The sequence below is a fragment of the Lithobates pipiens genome, unplaced genomic scaffold, assembly GCF_037356315.1.
Source record: "Lithobates pipiens isolate NorthernLeopardFrog02 unplaced genomic scaffold, aLitPip1_a1.2 Scaffold_47, whole genome shotgun sequence".
NCBI classification, from domain to species: Eukaryota; Metazoa; Chordata; class Amphibia; order Anura; family Ranidae; genus Lithobates; species Lithobates pipiens.
The window spans coordinates 4,124,297-4,146,705 of NW_027507871.1; the positions used below are offsets into that span (position 1 = coordinate 4,124,297).

A 22,409-nucleotide genomic window follows, 5' to 3' on the forward strand; every position below is an offset into this window, starting at 1 on the left:
GGGGGAGGGGTGGGCAATTTCACTTTAAAAGCAAACAAGCACACACGTATACAAGTATATCAATACAAAGAGGCACTACTCCATATCATGCTGGCAAGAACCAGGAATCCTCCAGCTGGGACAGGACAGCCATCTGCTGTCAGAATACACCGATCAGTGGCTGCACCACACAACATTTTCCCACAAGCCTGGTCAACAGAAGGCCACACGGGACGGAAATTCAGCCGGTCCCTGCTGAAACCACTGAATTTATAATTCGTGACCTCGAGGGGAAATTTATATCATAAAAAGTACAAACTCGGCTGAGGGTATTCCCTTTGGAAATGTACAAATGACTCGCCAAACTTTCCAAAGTTGGGGGTCGGTGTCTGAATCCGTTACTCCTGCATTCCCTGTGTGAGATTTTTAATCACTGGAAGAGGTGCCCCCCTTAAAAAAAAAAAAAAAAACCCTTGAATGGGACTTTGGAAGACCACCAACACCAAAGTGCAGTTAAAACATGTATATACTTTATTAATGGACAAGAATAAAAAAAAAAAAAAAAAAAAAAAAAAAAAAAAAAAAAGACACGAGACATGCACACTTACAATATCTCTAATACATATCTACAAATATACGAACACATAGATTGTTACAATAGACCAACCTATAGACAATTAAAGTACTCTCCTATATGACCCACACCCTTCATGACCAGGCTTTTTTCTGTGATACAGCACTGTTTGACAGTTGCGCAGTCATGCGACACTGCACCCAAATAAAACTGGCCAAACTGACCATGCCAGGCATGAGCACACCATGATCAGTTCTCTAGTTGTGCTGGGAACGCTGTGTGTTCTCCTCCAATGATCAGACTTTTGATTTGACACACAGCCCGTGCACAGTCATTCACTGGGAAGATCAGTGCACTTCTGTTTCTGCTCCCCCAGCTCCTATGCAACTGGGAAGAGGGGTCATGTGATCACTTATAAAAAAAATAAAAACAAAAATAAGTATTTTTTTTTAATCTATTCATAATTTTTTTGTCTTTCATTTCTGTTTTAAACTGAATGGGTGCTGAAAAAAAAAAAAAAAAAAAAAAAAGAAGAAATGTCAGCTCCAATAATTCCACCCCAATAATTTACCCTAAAAAAAAAAGATAAGTTTGTAAAACCTCAGTGCGTTAATCAACTGTCTATGTCCAGCCCCTCCTCTAGAGCCGGCCCCCCAATGGAAGCTGGCAAGTTGTCCCCCCACCCCCCAAACAGCAATAGCGAAATTCATATCACCCAATCACAATTTATTTTTATTTTTTTACCTCTCCCCAGCATTCTATACACCCAACCCCCTTCCACTGCACATGCCTGGTAATGTTTGGGTTATACAGGGTTTTTTTTTTTTTTTTTTTTTTTTTTAGCGGAACTAAACCCTCCTCTCTTTTTCCTCCAAGGAAGCCGCCATCTTCTCCTCTGATCTTCAGCTGCCATAATGTCGGCACATGTGATCCGTTATGACACCAGCCATTGGATGGTTTGACAGTTTAAAGGTTGAACATGTATTTTATTATCACAAAATCAGTGCAAATAAGGAGTACAAACTGGTAGTACATTTCCGGAAATACACAAACAGTAAGGTACAGGTGTAAAAGCAAAAAGAACTGCGAGAATAACAGAGCTGATTAATACCACTTGAAACAAAGAAAGGAATCAGTAGGTGGGGGAGTGGGGAGGGGGGGGTGTAAGAAAGGTGGGGGGGGGGGACAGGGGACGGCAAGGGAGAGGGAGAGAGGGAGACAGGAACCCCGAAACCGAAATCACTATGAGTAATTCTACAGCCTCCAGGGGAGACCAGGGATGAGGACCTAATGCCCAACATGGGTCGTCACATGGGGGGAGAGGGAAGACAAACGGGGACCCGCAGGGAGAGGGCGCACATAGGGAAAACGAGAACACAGGCTTGTGAGCCGTGCGACCCCCAGGGAGGTGTCCTAGGTAAACATTTAAAATACAGGACAGGTCAATGTCCTATCGGAGTCCACCAAGGAAGCCCGGTGAGGCAGAGTGATGGCGCCAGATAGACTGGTTTGAGAGTTTAAGTTAGGACATGGTAAAGTTATATTTTATTGGCCATAAATCAATTAAAGAGATTTTTCTTCACTTGCTGTCCTAGGGCTGCAGTAGGAAGTGAGATGAATTCCATTTAGAGCGCACTTACACCTGCAGTTTTAAACCACACACCCTCTGGGTTCCGGGTCCTTTAGGCCGAGGCAGAAGCGTGCCCCCCCCCCCAGGGCACCCCCTGAAGGACTGCCAACACCCCCACCCAAAGGCCAGGGCTCCCCAGAGATCGCAGAAGGGATCCCTGTGGTCTGCTTTATATAGGTGTGCCCGGGAACACTTATTTTAGAGCATAACATGGGTTCGGACCAGCTGGGCATGGCTCAGTTCCACCATGCCCAGCGCATCCGTAAACAGCTGTCACCAGTACAGAGGACTCCTAAGAAGTTTCCCACACCTCTGTGTTCTGCTGACAACTGTTACTGGTTGAATTTCAGGTCACTTTCTGTAGGAGAGAAATGGACACCAATACAGAAGGTCAAACTACCCAATGAGATCTGCAATAATAATGCCAGTGCTTCCATTTCTTCCTAGAGAGAAAAAAAAAAAAAAAAAAAAAAAAAAGAAGAAAGAAGATGGTATGTGGGGGTTAAAGAGTGCAGATTCACTTTAAAAATAAGCCCCATGTTGGCTCTCACCCATTTCTTTACTAACCAGATCTCCAGCACCAGATCAAACTTAATCTACTTTGTTCCCAATGGGGTTTAGCATTCCCTTTCACCCAGGGCCCCACAGAGATTGGTGCCAATACGGAGGACTTGCACTCGTAAAAATGCTCCGATAAAGTTTGCAGTGCAATCTGAACCAAAATGGCTGAGCTCAAAATCACACTGCAAAGGACAGTGTGCGATTCCTGTCCGAATCGCATGCAGTCCCTCACTGTGCTGGTGTGAACCCAGCATTGTCATAGCAATTACAACCTGTTATTGGTACTCCGTATGGGTGGGTACTTGTGTACAAGTATTGGAAACCCCACTTTCATGCTGCATGTAGTATAGTAGGGGTGCAATGGATCAAAAAAAAAAAAAAAAAAAAAAACTCAGGGATTGGATCGTTCCTCAGATCGGATCATTTTTCGGATCAGCAAATAATTGAATTAGCAAAAACCTGTGAAAATGCCACCACCATATAGTCCCCACTGTAATATTGGCTGAGCATGGATGGGTATGGCTGGGTAAGTATTGCAGAGTATCGCTGAGATGCTTGTGGCTGCCATCTGATCTCTCCCCTCCACTGTACAGATCAGTACAGAGAGGGGAGAGGAACAGGCGTCATGATGCTGGTTTGTTTACAGGTGATCGCTCTGTCATTTGACGGAGCGATCACATTGTAAACGCAGACGGGTGTACCAAGATGGCCGCCGCTCCGGAACTAGGCCGAAGCCGCGGCCTTTCCTAAAGCCGAGACGGCAGAGTGCTCCGCGGATCGCGGCGGGTGCCGATCAGAGCGGGGGTGACCAGTTCGGATCGGTGCTGATCTGTTGCACCCCTATAGTATAGGAAAGTAAAAAGAAGAAATCCTTAAACAAAACCACCAAACACTTTGAATTCCCCCGGTCTTCAGCCTGCAGAGAGCTGGTGGCTGTCAGTAACCGGCTCTGTTCTCCCCAACAGCACCGGGCTGTGCAAAGGGCAGGAGCACCGTTCATTTTTTATAAAAGAACCGTGAACAAAAAAAAAAAAAAGGTAGTAAAATAAAAATTTTATGGAAAATGGGGAGTTAATTAAGGCTGATCTGCAGATGAAGAAACAGAAAGATACAAAAAGAAACAATGTTTTTTTATTTTAGCATTTCAGGACTGAGCATGTTAATAACATTGCCGGGTACATTTTTTTTTTTTTTTTGACAGCTCCAATTACTGGGACTTCTTTAAACACAGGGGAGACCCGCTGAAAGAATCAAGCCTTAAAGTATCAGTTTCAGGTATCGATGCATTTGCACGAGTAGCAATACTTGTGCCAATACTCGATATCGGCACCGATACTAGTATCAGTGCAACCCTAAAACAGAGGGAATGTGATAAATAGTGCTGTGTTTTTTTTTTTTTTTTTTTTTTAAATATTCCCTCCCCTTTATATCTATACAAAAATGTTTTGCCTTTAGTTTCTATTTTAAACTGAATGGGTTGTTTTACAAGATGATCATTTACAATTACGGGGGAATGACGGGGGTATTCACTAAACCTGGAGTGCAGATCTGGTGCAGCTCAGCATGGTAGCCAATCAGCTTTTAAACTTCAGCTTGTTCAAGCTTTGACAAAAAAAAAAAAAAAAAAACCCACACACCACAACCCTGGAAGCCGATTGGCTCCCATGCAGAGCTACACCAGATTTTACACTCTCCAGTTTTAGTAACCTCCCCCCCCAGTGCATTTCAATAAGGAATTTCTTTAAGAGATCTAGAACAGACATTAAATGAAGATTAGTGACCACCGTTTATAGAAACCCCACAGCGGGGGATATGAAATTAGTGGACCTCCAGCTGTTGCAACCCCAGTCGGTAAAGGGGAAAAAAAACAACCCGATAATGATGGGCAGGAAGTAGAGGGCAAGACCCCCCCCCCCCCCCCCCACTTAATTCTATGCCCTTCGAGGACCGGAGCGACGCCTGATGTCACTTCCGCCTATAGGCCTTAAAATAAATAAAATGGCTCAGTGTAAAATAACCTGTTTTTGCTTATAAGTGGAAGGCTGCTTTCACACTTGTGTGACTTGAAGCAATCCCTGTGTAATCTGGAGGTCTATGGAGTCTCAAGTCACATCAAAGTCAGCCCAAAGTAGAGCCGGGACGACTTTGAAGTCGCTGCGACTTCAAGAGACGCACAGATATGAATGATACTCACTGGAAGTCACGGGGTACGGCTTGTCATGCAACTTTGCAGACCCGAGCCGCACAAGTGTGAAAGGGACATGAGATTCAGGGTTTTTTTGACCCCACATCTCAAAAAAAAAAAAAAAAAAAAATAAAAAAAAAGGGGGGGGACCGGTCATGCTTATTTCTATTATAAGCGATAAAGTGTAAGGCTTTGTTCAAAGGTGCGCACGGAGGGGGCGGGGTTATGGTGGTGTAGTAAAACCCAGACTGTTGAGCCACAGTATTACAACCCCGCCCCATCCACAGCTGCTCATGGCTATACACAGCACATCAAAAAACATAAAACCAAAACCCCCCCCCCCACACACAGCAAGCTGCTTGGGGCGGTGTTGCCGAATGTAACCAACACAATTCTTGGGGCCACTTTGCACCCGTGTGTAGTGCAGACACAGAATGGCAGTACAGCAATGGGGGAAGCGGACAGTTAGGAGGCAACATATCACCCCCTCACCGCCTATCAAACACTTTTTGAAAAGTGATCCAAGCTTGGATTGCTGTTCAGAGGAGCAGCAGTCACTTACAAAATGAGCCCTAAAAGTATCGGGGTGACCAATGAAATACGTTCTAATCAAATAGGTCATTTGTTACAATGTAAAAAGCCTAGAGAGGAAGGGGCCGGGGAGAGAGAGAGAGGAGTCCCTTTACCAGCAGAGAAAGGAGCTGTATATCTGCAGGATCGGGTTGCTTGACCTTAGAAGTATGCTGCATTGTGGCAGGAGCCAAAACCACCAAATACATCAATGCCGGCCGGGGCCAATCATCAGCAAGTGTCATGTGACAAAGCTAAATGTGTTTATGGGCAGACATTGCATAGAGAGCAGATAACAGTACAAAGGATCCGACACCCATCACACAAATTGTTACATTGTTCTCCAGAACGTCATTCTTCCTCATTTATATCAGAGCCGGTGTTGTGCCGTATAGTGTCCGGCCATCAGTGTCCGCCCCGTACTGCGCATGCGCAGTACGGAGCAGACGAAGCTTTGGAAAATCTCCGAAGCTGAACGGCGCCTGCGCCGTGAGTGGAGGTGGTAGCCCCACCATCCAAGCGGACATAGGGTTGTGAATATTAGAGGTCCCCTCGCTTCGCTCGCCACGCTTCGGGCTCGGCCTCGCTGCGCTGGGCTCTTTTTTATTCCTACTCTATGTCCACTTGGGATGGTGGGGATAGAACCTGGACTCACGGCGCAGGCGCCGTTCATCCTCAGCAATTTTTGGAATCTGTGTTGCTGTGTACTGCGCATGCGCAGCATGCAGCGGACACTATCGGATGGAGGACGTTATATGACAAGACACCAGCACACCGATGCATGAAGTGATCAGTACGGCGGGGGAACCGGGGTGCCCGGGTTATGGTCCGGCAGAAGGTCCCAGGCAGACCGGATGATGGGACCCCAAAGGCCTGCACCTATTTTACTTTTATTTGGAAACCAAACTGCTTTGCAGTCCCTGTCAGTCACAGAAATGTAAATCGGTACCAAGACAAAGATGCAGAACTGCACCCCCTCCCCCTCCCCCCGCTAGTAATGCGCACCATAGAATGGATTTACTGCACCGTGTCCACTATCTGCTCCCTTGCTCTGCTGTGCCCAGGGCAGCAGCAGCCCCCCGCCCCCCCCCCCCCTGTAATAAATGCCTCTTTTCCTCAACATGATGATATGTATCAACATGGAGATGCCCTTTAAGATGGGCAGGATAAGCCAATAGGAAAAGCTGTGCATGCCATCATTTACTATCCTTTGCCTGTCCAAAGCAAAGATCTGGAAGGTTCCAATGAAGGCCGACCTGCCTGAGCTCCTGGCCGATCACTGCTGCCTGCCCGACCTTCTGGACCAGGGGAGGCCATCATAGTATTTAGCTGGCTTCCATATTAAAGTGTAAGTAAACTCTGGCTCTCAGCCTCCACTGTCACTTGTAAACACTAAAGGCTTCTGTGTTTACAAGGGACAGCTTTGCCCTCAATTGCTTCCGGATCTAACAGATTCCTGCACACACTTACGGTGGGGCACAGCAGGGACAGATCGCTATAATCTGAGTGGGAAAACCATCTCCCTGCAAATATACGGGTAGTAGAGCCACCTACACAGGGAGGTACTAGAGCCAGGCCAGTTAAAAGTGAAAGATGTGAGGAAGCTTTGTGAGGAGGGGTTGCAAATTGCGCATCCTTAAAGCCTGAATGAGGCACTCTGTACCCTATGCACCCCTGGACCCTGCACGTAGCTCACTCCAGGCACAACCAGCCCTTTTGGAGGGCAACCATACGGCTGATACAGCCTGTGACGAAATAGAGTTTGACACCCCTGGCCTAGTGCATCATCAATAGCACTTTAATAAAGCATAAAAATAAAAAAAGGGAAGGAGTGCATACTCACAAAGCAATGGATTTAATAGTGTTGTATATAAACTCAAGAACCAGAGGTCTTCAACACAACAATACTCCTAGTTCAAACCATGAACCGGCTGACTGAAGAAGAGGGTATAGCCCGAAGCAGGTATGTACTCTTAGAATTTTATTATAGTGCTGTTGACAGACCTAGACCTTTGCACCCTTTTGTTTCACTTATTTGCGGGTGTTGCAGAGCACCCCCATTCAGCTGAATGGGTTGCGTTCGATGTGCAGCACTGCCTGCTGGAGGGATACATTTTATGTTACTCGTATGTAAGCCCCCCTCCTGCATCTATAAAGAACTTGTTTAGACTTGGGGCTGGGGTGGACCGGCTGGGTTAAACTGCATTTTTACAACCCCCCCTCAGTGTAAGCAAGCCCTTATAGCTCGACACTTTGATGGCAAGCTTGGATGAGCTGAGGCATGTTCGGATACAGGTCCAAACCCACCTGAGCTGTCCAGCTAGGAAACTGTCACTGTGGACCACCATAAGTGACCTGCACCCTCCCCATTTATATTAGGGCACAGCGGCGGTGCTCATGCAGCTGTGTGTCCCAACAGAAATGACTAAGGCACGTGCATCCCGTACCGACAAAAAAAAAAAAAAAAAAGCCCTGCACAGGAGCCGCATTGTCCGTGTCCCATGTGAATGGGCCCCTTATTCTATCGCTGGAGTTCATGTATATTTAACCCTTGCAGTGCAGGAGGGACCCACAGCAAAGTTGGGCTTTGAAGCCAAAACTAAAAACAAACTAAGCAGAGACTAAGCAGACTCGATAGGCACCCGGCAATAATAGTGAAAGATTTGTTTTACGAGGAAAAAAGAAAAACCATAAACTCTTATAACATTAGACCTGAGACGACGCAGAAGAACACTGACATTTGAAGGATTATTCGCACACTTCCAATAAAAGAGAACCTACCTTGAAGGCCACTGTTCAACATGACTTCAATTTCACCATCACTGCCCGGGGAGGAAGGGTCCAGTCCGGAAGCCATTTCTGAACAAACGGCACAATGTCAAAGCAGAGGCTGCGATTCAGGGAATGCTGGAGAGGTCACTGTCTGTCACAGGAGAGGAGGCTGCAATTCAAACAAACGATACCATGGGAGTTTAGAAACGCAGGTAAAGACAACAGCAACTTTCATCTAAGTCAGAGGGGGAGGCAACCGGCTGGTGTGGAACTACATTTCCCACGAGGCATTGCAAGGCTGGCAGTTACAATTACTCCCAGAGGCATGATGGGACTTGTAGTTCTGCAACAGCTGGAGGTTGCCTCTCCCTGGTCTAAGTGTGCATTCTCACTAAGAGCCTACAGATCAGGGTCACTGCTGGAAAGGTCTACGGGGCTTGTTCACAATTGAGCGATCCACATTGCATCCCACCGGAACAGTGTGTGCATTGCATGTTTTTGTGGGGCGCTAACAGCTGCCCCATTGGACAGGCTTTCAACAAGCCTCAAGAAGTTCTGAAGCCTACTAGCAGCTTGCTGAAAGTGGCAATCAGCACTCCTATTAGGATATGTGTTCAACATTTACAAACTGGAGCTGAACGGTACTTTAAAAGCTTCCAACAAATCTTGCTGAAATCTCTGCAAATGCTTCTTTGTCATAGTCCTCTGGTCACACGGCTCTTATACCAGCTGAAGCCCGTGTGAGACAAGATTACATAGAAAACCCATGAATCCTGGATACCCAACCCATACATCAGGAGGCCTAACGCACAACAGCTGTGATCACATTAATGAAGATCAGGTGATCGCTGCGATCCGAGGTTCAGGAGCTCTTCATTCGAAGATGGCTGCATGCGCTTTCACCGACTATAGATAAAGCTTTGAAGCCGTAGGAAACTGGACAAAAAAAAAAAAAAAACACAAGTCTGCAAGACAACAGCATTATGTATGGGGTGCATTGCATACAAAATACTTACCTTAGAGCAAAGCCCTCCAGCAGCATGGTCACCGCTGACGGGGCTTTCATCTTCACATGGTCTTCCTTCTGGGATCGTGAGCTTGGCCATCTGATTGGTGATGACATCACTCTCACCGCACAGAGCTCTGAAGGGACGGAACTGGTATGCTGTCCCTTCAGATTGCACGCACCTGTAATGTTCCCAGCTGTATGCAGTGTGAATAACTCCTAAACTGTGCAAGCTTAGGATGACTTCACAGTGCCTACAAGTATCCCCGTTCAGGCTTCCCCCCCCCCCCCCCCCAGGCCTCCACGTTACAGACATGCCCTCCCCACCACAGGCCTCCACCCCTCCCATTAGGTAACCCAAGACCCCTTTCACATTGAGGCAGTTTTCAGGCATTCTAGTGCTAAAAAGAGCGCCTATAATATACCTAAAAAACCGCCTCCCCCATGCTACCCTAATGTGAAAGCCGGAGTGCTTTCAAACTGGGGCAATGCGCTTGTGAGATGTTAGAAAGAATCCTGCAAGCAGCATCTTTGGGGCAAAACGCCCCCACCCGTTGCAATGAATGGTCAGCGCTTCTGAAGCGCCTAAAAAGTGCTGCAACACTGGTGTTTGTAACTTCCCCTCTGCTGCTAGCGCGGGTTAAAAGCAACCTGTTCGACAAAAAGCGCTGCTTGAACAGCAGTAAATCACCACAGACACGAGCGGCCCCAGTGTGAAAGGGGTCTTCTTATAGGCTAACCTGTAGTTAAAAAAAAAAAAAAAAAAAACACACACACACACACACACACACACACACACACACACACTGCATTTCTTATCCCGCCTGTCATTGGTCCAGTGTAGGGTCATATTTTGCTCCCCATCGTAGAATGCTCCGGAAGGGACGTTGTGGCCAGAAATTTTGCACTGCGCATGCACCACGCGTTCCGAATGCTTGCACCATGCGTTCCAGAGGGTTTCCGACAATGTAGTTCGGTGAAACTGTCAGATAATGTCACGGGAGTGAGGGGAGGTAATCGTGACATTAACTTTAGACAGAGCAGAGCGGCGGAGAGAGAGAGCGGGTAACCGTGGCTCAGGGAGGGGGATTACCTCCCCTCACTTCTCTGACGGTTTCACTGGTCTGCATTGTCGCAAATCATTTGGAACGCATGGCGCAAGTGTTTGGAGCGCATGCGCAGTGCTAAATTTCTGGCCGCAACGTCACTTCAGGAGCATTCTACGATGGGGAGCAAAATATGACACTACACCAGCTCTGTGGGCAGAGAGAAAACTGGCTCAGACTCCATTCCAAAAGCTGGCATTTTCCTGGTGTTCCTCCATTTCTGGAAACACTCTGTGCTGCTTTAAGAGAGATGCCATTATACAAATAATAGATTGAGAGCTGTCAGAGTCGCTTGGGTCTTTCCTTACAGAAGAGAGAAAAAGAGCGGGGATTTCAAATCCCCAGACCGTCCGTGTGGACACTGACAGCTCAGCATTCCTGGAAGTACAGCGGGGACCGGGAGAGGAGGAGGGGGGCGAGGGTGTACGCCGCTAGTTCACCTTCATTTATTTCTGAAAAAGGTGAACACTGCAAGGTCCCTTCAGATGGGGATCTGAGCGGATCGGAGCAAAGCAGGCAGATCCATGTCTGCTCAGTATCTGCAGAACACACACAGGCAGAGCGCACTCCGCTCTATGGGCGACCAAGAAAAACCAGGCACCGCTGTCCGTTTACACCCGGCTCCCTCCCATCCGTTCACCCTAAACAAGAAAAGTCCTTCGTGTTTTTTTTTTTTTTTTTGGAGCAGACCTGATTGGACTCAGAGGTAAGTGGGTGTAAAACAGACACAAGTCCGTTTACACACGCCTGTCAATAGGGAGGAATGGACCTTCCGATCAGGTCCGTTTTAACAAGTGACAGGGGAAAACAACCACAGGCCTAAATCAGCTTGTAGAAGAGCGGTGTGACCAGCAAGCTTTGTTGAAGCTTTTAAAGTCTCATTCAGTTCCAGTTTGTAAATGTAGAACGCAAATCCCAATTGGAGGGCTGATTGCCACTTTAAAACAAGCTGCTGGCAGACTTCAGAACCTTTGTGAAAACCTGCTGAAGCCTGCCAGCAGCTTGACCACTGGGCACTTAACCCCTCCTTCCTAACCAGACCAATTTTCAATGCTGTCTCACTTTGAATGACAATTCCTCAGTCATGCAACACTGTACCCATATGACATTTTTGTCTGTCACACAAATAGAGCTTTCTTTTAGTGGCATTTAAAGCGGGAGTCCGCCGGGAGTTCGACGTTTTTTTTTTTTTTTTTTAAAGCCAGCAGCTACAAATACTGCAGCTGCTGACTTTTAAAATAATGACACTTACCCGCTTAGCGCGCCCGCGATGTCGGCACCCGAAGCCGATCTCTCGATCGTCTCTCGGGTGCTGCCGCCGCCATCTTGGGTATGGGAATCAGGAAGTGGGGCCTTTCGGCTTCATTTCCCGGTTCCCTACTGCGCATGCGCGAGTCGCGCTGTGCAATAAGGACGGTCCCCGATGTCTCTGGGATCCGTGTGTTTCCCAGCAGGCAGCGGGGGGACTTTCGGAAAGGGGCGTAGATTCTGCGGAAAGGGGCGTGGATTCTGCAGAATCTACGCCGGAAGTGGGTGCAGATACCCGTACTGTACAGGTACCTGCACCCCCCTCCCCCCTGAAAGGTGCCAATTGTGGCGCCGGAGGGGAGGGAGGATTCCAATGAGCGGAAGGTCCACTTTAGGGTGGAGCTCCGCTTTAATCACTTCTGGATTTTTTATTTTGTGCTATAAAAGACTGAATATTCTGGGGAAAAAAAAAAATAAATAAAAACTTTTCTTCGTTTGTTATAAAATTTTGCAAATTAGTAATTTTTCTTCATAATTTTGGGCAAAATTTTATACTGCTACATATCTTTGGTAATAATAATCCAAATCTGTGTATGTTTGGTCTGTGTGAAAGTTGTAGAGTCCATAAGCTATGGTGCCAATATCTGGAAATTGATCACACCTGAAGTACTGACGGCCGATCTCATTTCTTGAGACCCCAACATGCCAGAAAAAGTACAAATACCCCCCCAAATGACCCCCTTTTTGGAAAGTAGGCATTCCAATGTATTTAGTAAGAGGCAATGAGTTTTTTGAAGTTGTCATTTTTCCCACAATTCTTTGCAAAATAAAGATTTTTCTCTTTTCCACAAAATTATCATATTATCTGGTTATTTCTCACACACACAGCATATGCATACCACAAATTACACCCCAAAGCACATTCTGCTACTCCCGAGTACGGCGATACCACATGTGGGAGACTTTTATACAGCCTGGCCACATACAGAGGCCCAACATGCAGGGAGCACCTTCAGGTGTTCTAGGGAAATAAATTACACATAAAATGTCCCGACTACCTCTTACACTTTTTGAAGGGCCTGGGAGCGCCAGGAGAAAGGAAATGCCCCAAAAATTACCCCATTTTGGAAAGAAAAACACCCCAATGTATAATCTATGAGGCATAATGAATCATTTGAACATGTCTTTTTTCTACAAATTTTTGGAAAATGTGGAAAGAAAGTGAAAACACATTGTTTACACAAAGTTGTCCCTTTATATAATATTTTTAATATAGCAAAATTTACACCCCAAAATGGATCCTCAAACTCCTCCTGAGTACAGGGATACCACATGTGTGAGACTTTTCTACAGCCTAGCCACATACAGAGGCCCAACATGCAGGGAGCACCTTCAGGTGTTCTAGGGGCACACTTTTACTAATCTAAAATTTGATTACCTATTGCACTTTTGTGAGGTACTGTAGTGGCATGGATGAGCATGAATGGAGATGGCTGCGTATGGCTGGGGGTGGATGGATGAGTATTGCCAAGTATGGATGGGTATGGCTGAGCATGGATTGATAAGTATTGATAAGGGGCGGCACAGTGGTGTAGTGGTTAGCACTCTCACCTAGCAGTAAAAAGGGTCGCTGGTTCAAATCCCAACCACAACACTACCTGCCTGGAGTTTGCATGTTCTCCCGGTGCCTGTGTGGGTTTCCTCCGGGTACTCCGGTTTCCTCCCACACTCCAAAAGACATGCAGGTAGGTTAATTGGCTTCTGTCCAAAATTGTCCTTAGTATATGAATGGGGACCTTAGATTGTGGGCTCCTTGAGGGTAGGGACCGATGTGAGTGTGCAATGTACAGGGATAGGGGTAGACACTCACACAGGTTGAACTGGATGGACTGGTGTCTTTATTCAACCTTACTAACTGTGAAACTATGAAGTATTGATGATGAGTATTGCCGAGTGTGGATGGATAGATGAATATGACAGAGGGATGGCTGAGCATGGATGGATGATGGATAAGTATTACTGAGCATGGATAGATGGATGGATGAGGCTGCAATGGGCACAGAGCAGCGCTGCGGGCACTATAGATCTGCCCCACAGCGCTGCTGCAACCAATCTCTCCCCTCTCACTGTACCGATCGGTACAGAGAGGAGAGAGAGGAACCGGACATGGCGGCGGGTTTGTTTACAAGCGATTGCTCTGTCATTTGATGGAGCGATAACATGGTAAACGCCCACTACCAACAGGCATTTACCGTGATCTGCCAGGTCCTCTGGCTCCCATGCACAGCTGCTGCACTCTCCAGTTTTAGTAAATCTTCCCCTTCTCCCTTGCAAATATTGATTCAGCAGTGTTGATTGCAAAGATGATCAGAAACAATTTAAAAAAAAGAAGGATCAGTAGTACTACGATCAATATTGGGGGAAGCATGCAGATACTCAGGAAAAAAATAAAAATAAATCATGATTGATCAAACATTCAGCCACAGCCAATCGACTTCCTCTCCCTGAAATCTATCAACAGCTCACACTGTTGATCTATTAGATCAGTGGTCATCACCCCCTGTCCTCAGGGCTCACTAACAGGCCAGGTTTGCAGGATAACTGAACATACATCACAGGTGAGATCATTTGCTGCTCAGTGATTGGAGTATTCTAGTCTGCATCTCCCCCCAAAGGTAATACATAAAACCTGGCCTGTTACTGGGCCCCGAGGACGGGGTTGATGACCACTGTATTAGAGGATCTGCGGTTTGAGATTCATATTTAAAAATCGATCATTTTAGCTGCATGGTGTGAATGATCAGTGTGGGGCCACCTCGCTTTCCCTGACACCTTCTACAAACACCAAAGTCAGCTGACTTAATCACTCCCAAAAATAGCTGCAAGCAACGTCATAAAAAAAAACAAAAAAAAACAAACACAACTTTATACAAAGCTGCAAACTATGAACAACGTACATCAATGTCAATAGGATGCTCGTAGACTAAGGCTAAAGTTCACATCCATGCCACTGCTGAGGATATAAGCACCGCCCCTAGGGGCCAGTCCATGAACTGCAGCTTCCGGAGTCCTTTGTCAGGCCGTCGCAGCTCAGGTCTGATGTGATAGGCCGGCTGGGAGTTGTTGGTGAGAGCCATGACCAGGCCATACAATGGGTGGGCCCAGTGTCCCGAGCATGGTATTCCCATCCGTCTAGGAGGAGCATGGCCTTCCTATATATAAAGAAGCATAGTCTTCCTTATCCCTATCCATCTCATAGGAGCACGGCCTTCCTATATATAAAGAAGCATAGTCTTCCTTATTCCTATCCATCTCATAGGAGCACGGCCTTCCTATATATAAAGAAGCATAGTCTTCCTTATCCCTATCCATCTCATAGGAGCACGGCCTTCCTATATATAAAGAAGCATAGTCTTCCTTATTCCTATCCATCTCATAGGAGCACAGCCTTCTCGTACATATAGAAGCAGAGCCTGCCTACCTAAAAGGCACACGGCCACCTTATCCATCTAAAAGCAGAATGGCATTCCTATTCATCTAAAGACTGCAGCCTTCTTATACCCATCTAGGAGAATACCTTTCCTCTTGGTCTAAAATTAATACAGCCTTCCTGTACATCTATAAAGGAGCATGGTCCTTATTCATCCAAGAGCATAGCCTTTCTCCATCGATGTACATGCAAGGATAGTTTTCCAATAGGTCTACAAGGAGCATGGCCTGCCTGTACATCCAGAACCCGTGTCATTCTACCCATCTAAAAGTAGTATAGCCTTCCTGTACCTCTAGAACCCGCATGACTTAACTATTCTAAGTACAGCCTTCCTGTGCATCTAGGAGCACGGCCTGTATACCATTCAAGAAACAAAGCCTTCCCATTGGTCTAAAGGAATGCAGCTACCCTGTACATCTAGGAGCATTGCCTTCTTACTGGTCTACAAGGAGCATGGTCTTCCTATTAGTGTAAAAGGAGCGCAGACAGCCTACTGGTCTACAAGGAGCATAGTCTTCCTAGCCATCTAGAACAAACCGTCTATCTATAAGAAGGAACATGGCCCTGCTAGGAAGGCCCGGTTCCTTCTTCTATATGGAGAGTAACCCATATAGAAGGAACCAGGTCTTCCTATACAGCTATGGAGAAACAGAGTCCTCCCAGACATCTAGGAGATGGTCTTCCCAACCTTCATCCAATCATGTCTACAAGGAGCAAGGTCTTCCTATACATCTATGAGGAACATGGTCCTATTTATACAGAAGGAACATTGCCTTCCTATCCATCTACAAGGAGTACGGCCTTCCTATACATCTACATGGAACAGGGTCCTCCCAGATATCTAGGAGATGGCCTTCCTAACCATCATCCAATCATGTCTACAAGGTCTTCCTATACATCTATGGAGGAATATGGTCCTCCTATCCATATAGAAGAAGCATTGCCTTCCTATCCATCATCCAATCACATCTACAAGAATCACGGCCTTCCAATACATCTATGAGGAACAAGGTCCTCCCAGACATCTAGAAGATGGCCTTCGTAATCCTCATCCAATCATGTCTACAAGGAGCAAGGTCTTCCTATACATCTATGAGGATCAGGGTCCTCCCAGACATCTAGAAGATGGCCTTCCGAACCATCATCCAATCATGTCTGCACGGCCTTCCTATACATCTATGAGGATCAGGGTCCTCCCAGACATCTAGAAGGAGATGACCTTCCGAACCATCATCCAATCACATCATCCAAGGAGCACAACCTTCCTCTCCATCTTCTGATCGCATTGATAAGGACCACGGCCTCCCCATTGGTTTAAGAAAAAAACTCCCAAAACAATAACATCCCAATAAAAGGCTCTCTACAGGACCATCTACACCAGGCTTCCAGTTCCCGGAATGGGGCCACCTCCTGATTACTAACAGCAGCATATCCATCCACAGGGCTTGTATGGAGGGGATTCCCTCCCCCCAAAAAAAGTTTTGGCAGTTGCCCAAATTTAACCCCATAAGGAGTGAAGGGCAAATAACTGGAGAGATCTCCTATGTGCCAGGATCACCACCATCCATACCGGAAAGGGGCCACCGCCATCACACCATCCGTACCGGAGGGGGGCCGCCGCCATCACACCACTCTGTACCGGGGGGGGGGGGGGTTGCACACCGCCACCATCCGTACCGGAGGGGGGCCACCACCATCACCACACCGGGGGGGTGTCACCACCGCCACCATCCGTACCATGGGGGGGGGGGGTGTCACCACCGCCACCATCGTTACCGTAAGAGGGGGGGGTGTCACCACCGCCACCATCGTTACCGTAAGAGGGGGAGGGGGGGAGGGTGTCACCACCGCCACCTGTACCGTAAGGGGGGGGGGGGAGTGGGTGTCACCACCACCATCCGTACCGTAAGGGGGGTCACCACCGCCACCATCGTTACCGTAAGAGGTGGGGGGTCACCACCACCATCGTTAGCGTAAGGGGGGGGGGGGGTGTGTCACCACCGCCACCATCCTTACCGTAAGGGGGGGGGGTGGGTGTCACCACCGCCACCATCCTTACCGTAAGGGGGGGGGGGGGGTGTCACCACCGCCACCATCCTTACCGTAAGGGGGGGGGGGGGGGTGTCACCACCGCCACCATCCTTACCGTAAGGGGGGGGGGGGGGTGTCACCACCGCCACCATCCTTACCGTAAGGGGGGGGGGGGGGGTGTCACCACCGCCACCATCCTTACCGTAAGGGGGGGGGGGGGGGTGTCACCACCGCCACCATCCTTACCGTAAGGGGGGGGGGGGGTGTCACCACCGCCACCATCCTTACCGTAAGGGGGGGGGTGTCACCACCGCCACCATCCTTACCGTAAGGGGGGGGGTGTGTCACCACCGCCACCATCCTTACCGTAAGGGGGGGGGGGTGTCACCACCGCCACCATCCTTACCGTAAGGGGGGGGGGTTACCACCGCCACCATCCTTACCGTAAGTGGGGGGGGGTTACCACCGCCACCATCCTTACCGTAAGGGGGGGGGGTTACCACCGCCACCATCCTTACCGTAAGGGGGGGGGGGTTACCACCGCCACCATCCTTACCGTAAGGGGGGGGGGGGGGGGGGGTTACCACCGCCACCATCCTTACCGTAAGGGGGGGGGGGTCACCACCGCCACCATCCTTACCGTAAAGGGGGGGGGGTCACCACCGCCACCATCCTTACCGTAAAGGGGGGGGGGTCACCACCGCCACCATCCTTACCGTAAAGGGGGGGGGTCACCACCGCCACCATCCTTACCGTAAAGGGGGGGGGGGGTCACCACCGCCACCATCCTTACCGTAAAGGGGGGGGGGGTCACCACCGCCACCATCCTTACCGTAAGGGGGGGGGGGTCACCACCGCCACCAGCCGTACCGTAAGGGGGGGTCACCACCGCCACCAGCCGTACCGTAAGGGGGGGGGGGGGAGGTTGTAGTGTCAACACCATCCATACCAAGGAATATATATTACCCCCCCCTCCCCCCACTCCCCGTGCTCTCCATACCCTCCCCCTCTGATCTCCTTCTGATGCCAACTTTGTGTCTGGCTATTGTTGTCCTCCTGATGGATGGTAAGCTCTGCTGCCAAACTTCCCCTCATTGTGATACATTGTATCATACAGTACAACGTTCCATGGTATGACAGGAATCCTATATCCGGAGAAGCGGTCGGTGAGGCCCGGGTGTCCCCGGTGTGTCCTGTGCAGGCCCGGCGTCTATCCCCCTCATTGTCCTCCCACCCCCGGCGGGCCTCTCCCTCCCCGTGTCTCGGTGTCCCCCCTGCCCTCACCTCGGGCCCGGTGTGGTAGTCTCCAGGCTCCGGTGGCGCGCTCCTCGGTCTGCACTCCCGCTCCTTCCCTCCTGTACACCGGCAGTGATGGTCCACGCCCCGCCCCTTCCCTCCTTCCGCCCCCGTCACCATGGCAACCAGCGAGTTGCCCTAGAGATGGGCGGCCGGACATCCCATAATAGGCCGAGGGGGAGCCTGCCATCCCATAATAACAACAACCCTCCCCCCTCCTCCCTCCTCCCCCTCAGACATCCCATAATAAGCCCGGGGAGTCTGACATCCCATAATAGTCTCCTCTTTCCCTCTCACACACGGCAGCCCATAGTAACATGAAGGGAGCTCCGACATCCCATAATAGCCACTCACATCCCATAATAATCTGAGGGAGCTCTGACATCCCATAATAGTCACCACAGCCTGGCATCCCATAATAACCTGAGGGAGACTGACATCCCATAATAATCACCAGGCATCCCATAATAACTTCTAGGGAGCCTGACATCCCATAATATGCCCCCCCCCCACATCCCATAATATGCCTGTCACAGCACCTCACACAGTGCCAGGTGTCCCTCCATGGCAACCTCAGTCCAGGACATGAGTGGTCCTCATCATCCTTCACTCCTCATTACAGTGCCATGTCCATCCTTCACTCCTCACCACAGTGCCATGTCCATCCTTCACTCCTCACCACAGTGCCATGTCCATCCTTCACTCCTCATTACAGTGCTATGTCCATCCTTCACTCCTCATCACAGTGCCATGTCCATCCTTCTCTCCTCATACCTCTACTAATACTTGAGGGGTCACCATCACTCATCACCACAGTGTGGTGTATGTTCATCCTTTACTGAGAACCTGAGGGATCACCATCACTCCTCATACCTCCACCATTACCTGAGGGATCACCATCGCTCCTCATACCTCCACCATCACCTGAGGGATCACCATCGCGCCTCATACCTCCACCATCACCTGAGGGATCACCATCGCTCCTCATACCTCCACCATCACCTGAGGGATCACCATCGCGCCTCATACCTCCACCATCACCTGAGGGATCACCATCACTCCTCATACCTCCACCATCACCTGAGGGATCACCATCGCTCCTCATACCTCCACCATCACCTGAGGAATCACCATCGCTCCTCATACCTCCACCATCACCTGAGGAATCACCATCGCTCATCATACCTCCACCATCACCTGAGGGATCACCATCGCTCCTCATACCTCCACCATCACCTGAGGGATCACCATCGCTCCTCATACCTCCACCATCACCTGAGGAATCACCATCGCTCCTCATACCTCCACCATCACCTGAGGGATCACCATCGCGCCTCATACCTCCACCATCACCTGAGGGATCACCATCGCTCCTCATACCTCCACCATCACCTGAGGGATCACCATCGCGCCTCATACCTCCACCATCACCTGAGGGATCACCATCACTCCTCATACCTCCACCATCACCTGAGGGATCACCATCGCTCCTCATACCTCCACCATCACCTGAGGAATCACCATCGCTCCTCATACCTCCACCATCACCTGAGGAATCACCATCGCTCATCATACCTCCACCATCACCTGAGGGATCACCATCGCTCCTCATACCTCCACCATCACCTGAGGGATCACTTCTCATACCTCCACCATCACCTGAGGGATCACCATCGCTCCTCATACCTCCACCATCACCTGAGGGATCACCATCGCTCCTCATACCTCCACCATCACCTGAGGAATCACCATCGCTCCTCATTCCTCCACCATCACCTGAGGGATCACCATCACTCCTCATACCTCCACCATCACCTGAGGGATCACCATCACTCCTCATACCTCCACCATCACCTGAGGGATCACCATCACTCCTCATACCTCCACCATCACCTGAGGGATCACCATCACTCCTCATACCTCCACCATCACCTGAGGAATCACCATCGCTCCTCATACCTCCACCATCACCTGAGGGATCACCATCACTCCTCATACCTCCACCATCACCTGAGGGATCACCATCACTCCTCATACCTCCACCATCACCTGAGGGATCACCATCACTCCTCATACCTCCACCATCACCTGAGGGATCACCATCACTCCTCATATCTCCACCATCACCTGAGGAATCACCATCGCTCCTCATACCTCCACCATCACCTGAGGGATCACCATCACTCCTCATACCTCCACCATCACCTGAGGGATCACTATCGCTCCTCATATCTTCACCATCACCTGAGGGATCACCATCGCTCCTCATATCTCCACCATCACCTGAGGGATCACTATCACTCCTCATACCTCCACCATCACCTGAGGGATCACTCCTCATACCTCCACCATCACCTGAGGAATCACCATCGCTCCTCATACCTCCACCATCACCTGAGGGATCACCATCGCTCCTCATACCCCCACCATCACCTGAGGGATCACTATCACTCCTCATACCTCCACCATCACCTGAGGGATCACTATCACTCCTCATACCTCCACCATTACCTGAGGGATCACTATCGCTCCTCATACCTCCACCATCACCTGAGGGATCACCATCACTCCTCATACCTCCACCATCACCTGAGGGATCACCATTACTCCTCATACCTCCACCATCACCTGAGGAATCACCATCGCTCCTCATACCTCCACCATCACCTGAGGGATCACTATCGCTCCTCATACCTCCACCATCACCTGAGGGATCACCATCACTCCTCATACCCACACCATTACCTGAGGGATCACCATCACTCCTCATACCTCCACCATCACCTGAGGGATCACTATCGCTCCTTATATCTTCACCATCACCTGAGGGATCATCATCACTCCTCATACCTCCACCATCGCCTGAGGGATCACTCCTCATACCTCCACCATTACCTGAGGGATCACTATCACTCCTCATACCCACACCATCACCTGAGGGATCACTATCGCTCCTCATATCTCCACCATCACCTGAGGGATCACCATCACTCCTCATACCTCCACCATCACCTGAGCGATCACCATCACTCCTCATACCTCCACCATCACCTGACGGATTGCTATCACTCCTCATACCTCCACCATCACCTGAGGGATCACCATCACTCCTCATACCCACACCATCACCTGAGGGATCACCATCACTCCTCATACCCACACCATCACCTGAGGGATCACCATCACTCCTCATACCCACACCATCACCTGAGGGATCACCATCACTCCTCATACCCACACCATCACCTGAGGGATCACCATCACTCCTCATATCTCCACCATCACCTGAGGGATCACCATCACTCCTCATACCTCCACCATCACCTGAGGGATCACTTCTCATACCTCCACCATCACCTGAGGGATCACCATCACTCCTCATATCTCCACCATCACCTGAGGGATCACCATCACTCCTCATACCTCCACCATCACCTGAGGGATCACCATCACTCCTCATACCTCCACCATCGCCTGAGGGATTACTCCTCATACCTCCACCATCACCTGAGGGATCACTATCACTCCTCATACCCACACCATCACCTGAGGGATCACTATCGCTCCTCATATCTCCACCATCACCTGAGGGATCACCATCACTCCTCATACCTCCACCATCACCTGAGGGATCACTTCTCATACCTCCACCATCACCTGAGGGATCACCATCACTCCTCATATCTCCACCATCACCTGAGGGATCACCATCACTCCTCATACCTCCACCATCACCTGAGGGATCACCATCACTCCTCATACCTCCACCATCGCCTGAGGGATTACTCCTCATACCTCCACCATCACCTGAGGGATCACTATCACTCCTCATACCCACACCATCACCTGAGGGATCACTATCGCTCCTCATATCTCCACCATCACCTGAGGGATCACCATCACTCCTCATACCTCCACCATCACCTGAGCGATCACCATCACTCCTCATACCTCCACCATC

General features: G+C 49.3%; 1 protein-coding gene across 1 annotated transcript in view; it reads right to left on the reverse strand.

The window, feature by feature from the left end:
* The window catches only part of CHD4 (chromodomain helicase DNA binding protein 4), a 55,454-nt gene extending 36,865 nt beyond the window's left edge, over window positions 1-18,589 (reverse strand). Inside the window, 2 exon segments of the mRNA XM_077467113.1 lie at window positions 8,281-8,440; window positions 18,437-18,589. Coding sequence (XP_077323239.1) covers window positions 8,281-8,356 — 76 coding nt within the window. The 5' untranslated portion in view covers window positions 8,357-8,440; window positions 18,437-18,589.
* Window positions 18,590-22,409: the final 3,820 nt, after the last annotated feature.